Source organism: Natrix helvetica, assembly GCF_964273705.1.
Source record: "Natrix helvetica genome assembly, chromosome: 16".
In the NCBI taxonomy this organism is placed as follows: domain Eukaryota; kingdom Metazoa; phylum Chordata; class Lepidosauria; order Squamata; family Natricidae; genus Natrix; species Natrix helvetica.
In genome coordinates, this window is record NC_138563.1 from 5054363 (window position 1) to 5057965 (window position 3603).

The 3603-nt window shown below is 42.9% G+C and overlaps 1 protein-coding gene across 1 annotated transcript; it reads right to left on the reverse strand.

The window, feature by feature from the left end:
• Positions 1-211: 211 nt before the first annotated feature.
• LOC309399792 (olfactory receptor 6N2-like) lies at positions 212-1153 on the reverse strand (the record flags this gene model as incomplete). Its single annotated transcript, XM_081967904.1, has 1 exon — positions 212-1153. One exon carries the CDS (start codon positions 1151-1153, stop codon positions 212-214), a length of 942 nt encoding a protein of 313 aa, XP_081824030.1.
• Between the last annotated feature and the right edge of the window lie 2450 nt (positions 1154-3603).

A 3603-nucleotide genomic window follows, 5' to 3' on the forward strand; every position in this document is an offset into this window, starting at 1 on the left:
TACATAGATCTTTTCCCCACTTGTTGTTCTTCAAATCTGGTCATGTCGGTGGAGGTGATAGACCTTGTAATTCAAATAATTGGCCTTTTGTGCTATAACTCTGAATTGTCAATTTGACCTTCGTACTGTCCACCTCATCACCAGCCTTAAGTTTAAATTTCACTGCATATTTCATTGTGGATCACTAAATCTGAAGCCCGTTCCAAGAGATTCAAGGTCTGAGGAGGCTCTTCAGGTGAATTCTCCTCTTTATTGCCCTTAGGATTTCTTTGTTTCGAAGGCTATAAATTATAGGATTGACTAATGGAGTCAGGACAGCGTAGATCACTGCAAAGGCTCTGTCGTACTCTAAGGAGTAGCTCGTCTTCAGTCTCACATACATGAAAATGATGCTTCCGAAAAAAAGGAGGACTACTGTCAGGTGTGAGGCACAGGTTGAAAAAGCCTTCTCACGGCTCTCAGCGGTCTGGATCTTCAAGACCGTTTGGATGATCTTGGCATAGGAGACCAGGATGAACGAGAAAGTCACCAGAATGATGAAAGCGTTGACCGCAAAGTCAACCAGCACGTTGACTGAGGTGTCCGTACAGGCCAAGCTGAGCAGTGGTGGGAAGTCACAGAAGATATGTTTGATCTGGTTGGGGCCACAAAAGGGCAACTTGGAGACCAGGATGACTTCTGTGATGGGACACATGAAACCGCAGACCCAGCAGCTGGCGGCCATCTGTGCGCACATCTTGGTTGTCATCACCGAAGGGTATCTCAGGGGCTTACAAATGGCAAGATACCTGTCGTAGGCCATGGCGGTGAGCAAGTAGCATTCGGTGGCTCCAAGAGAGTGGAAAAAATAAGTTTGAAGGAGGCACCCCGTGAAGGATATGCTTTTCCTTTCACTAACCAGGTTAGACAGCATCTTAGGAATGGTGGTTGCTGTGTACCAAATCTCCAAGAAGGAAAGGATGCTGATGAAAAAGTACATGGGTGTATGGAGCCGGCAATCTGTACGGATGATGGTGAAAATCAACAGATTGCCAAAGATGGTGAAGAAGTAGACGATGAGGAGCAAAACGAAAAAGAGACTTTGGAGGTGCTGAAGATGTGGGAATCCCACAATGATGAATTCAATGACTTTGGTGTGGTTGTAGCCTTCCATGTTTCCTGTGGCTCCCTCTGTGTAGTGATACCGTGTTTCCCCGAAAATAAGACTGGGTCTTATATTATTTTTTGCTCCAAAAGATGTATCAGGGCTTATTTTCTGGTTAGGTCTTATTTTGGGGGAAATACGGTACTAATTGCGTCCATCTGGCTGATGATCTTAACTGGGTCTTATTTTAGGGCTTATATTACGAGCATCCTGAAAAAACCATGCAAGGGGTTATTTTTCCAGTTGGGTCTTATTTATGGGGAAACAGGATTACAGGGGCAACTAAGCCACAAAAGCAGGACAAGTTATTTCGAGAGTGGCAAAAATGCAGGAGGATTTTTCTTGGCTTCCAAACTAAGCTAGTTTTGACCATTGGGACAATCTTTGAACCTTAGGGTCAACACGGATTTCTTCATTTTGAGGAGCATCCTTCCAAACTCAGCTTGACAAGTTAGCTTGTCAATTTATTTTTTAACAAATGCCGATTAATATGCACAAGAGAGTAAGATTGATAAATCTAACTGACCTAACTGACTTCAAAGTATCTTACTACACCTATGTACAGCAAACAGAAAAATCAAAGGATTTTCCTAACATGTTTGGGAGAAACAACAAGCTACAGCCATGGAAATATACAATCTCCACTGCACCATGATTTCCAAGATGTTTTAAAAATGACCAGCTGTTCTTGGTATATATTGGCGTTAAAGCCAAGATAGGTAGAATTTACACTTGTAAAATTTGCTTTCTGTTTCTCTCTCTCTCTCTTGAGCTTCGGTATAAAAGATGTTCATTCAGAATGGAAACATTTCCTACGTAGGAATTTTGGGGAAAGAACTGGAAGAACTCACAATGTTCGCACACTGATATCCATTCTTAGGGACTCAGTGGCTAAGACGCTGAGCTTGTCAATCAGAAAGGTCAGCAGTTCGGCGGTTCGAATCCCTAGCGCCGCATAACAGAGTGGGGTCCCGTTATTTGTTCCAGCTTCAGCCAACCTAGCAATTTGAAAGCACATTAAAAAATGCAAGTAGAAAAATAGGGACTACCTTTGGTGGGAAGGGAACAGCGTTCCGTGCGCCTTCGGTGTTGAGTCATGCCGGCCACATGACCACGAAGACGTCTTCGAACAGCGCTGGCTCTTCGGCTTTGAAAAGGAGATGAGCACCGCCCCCTAGAGTTGGGAACGACTAGCACATACGTGCAAGAGAAACCTATACCTTACCTTTACCTTTATCCATTCTTAATTCAGTTTCTGGAATATATTTGGAGGGCTGGGGTTCCATAAACCTGATTTGCGGTAATGCCCAGTTGCAATTTCTGTACACCACTTGCTTTAACATTGCAAAAATTACGCACTGTAGTAGCGGAATAGCCTATCTTCAGCAGCTAAGTCACATGTTTCCATAGAAGAGTAGAAGAGAGAGGGTTTTTTTTCCCTTTTGTCCTAAATTCGAAGGACTCTGGCTACCTTATTACTTATCTTGCAATTTCAGCTTTGAGAAACCGAAACAGACATGTCAGAAGCAAAACTGAAAAGTTGTTCAGACAGATGAAACCAATTTTCCAATATGTTGTAGGGCAACCCTTTCCAGGAAATCTGATTCCACCCGAAACTGCAAGGAGAGAAAAAAGCAGAAGGTGAAAATAAGCAGTTGTGCTTGAAAAACGACGGGTGTCTGGCATGTTAGTAAATGAATTTACCCCCCCCCCCACGCCCCAAGTTGTTTGTTTAAAAATCTTCAAAGTAAGTTGTTAATTAGCAAAAATAAATAAATGGGTGAGCACTTACCACCACCCAAAACTCATATGCCTCTATATTCCTGTTCAAAGATCTCCTGTCTTAAACCCTGGGACAAGCAGGACATTAGGAGGCTGTATTTTTATCTGCTCAATCTGACAGTAACTCAAATCTGGAAATTATCCCGAGATCTCTATTTAGGTCTTCAGGGAGAAAAGGGGGCTGACGTGTGTGTGTGTGTGTGTGTGTGTGTCCCCTGACTGGGTCCTTTGGGTTTCTATAAGAAAACAGTTTTCCCCCCAGCACAGCACTAAGTAAGATTCTCAGTGGCTCTGTCATCCAGCTTGAAGAAATCAACAACTAATAGGCATACAGTACTTCTAATTCTGGTCTTAATTCAAATATAGAGACCTATGTCTATATGTTTATATGTCATGTGCCATAGGTACAATGTATACAGGTCTGGATTTGTATATAAGGAGCTAAAGTTGAAAGATCTGCACTGCGTCTAAATTGTTTCTGAAGTTGGTGGAGAAGTTGCTGTCCTCGTTGTATGGTTGGGTCAAAAATGAAGTTTCTGTATTTATCTGGAATACAGATGCATTGAAGATTGTACCAACTTTTGTAATGCGCCTTGTGAATTCTTCTTCTTCCTCCTCCTCCTCCTCTTCTTCCTCCTCCTCCTCCTCCTCCTCCTCCTCTTCTTCCACCTCCTCCT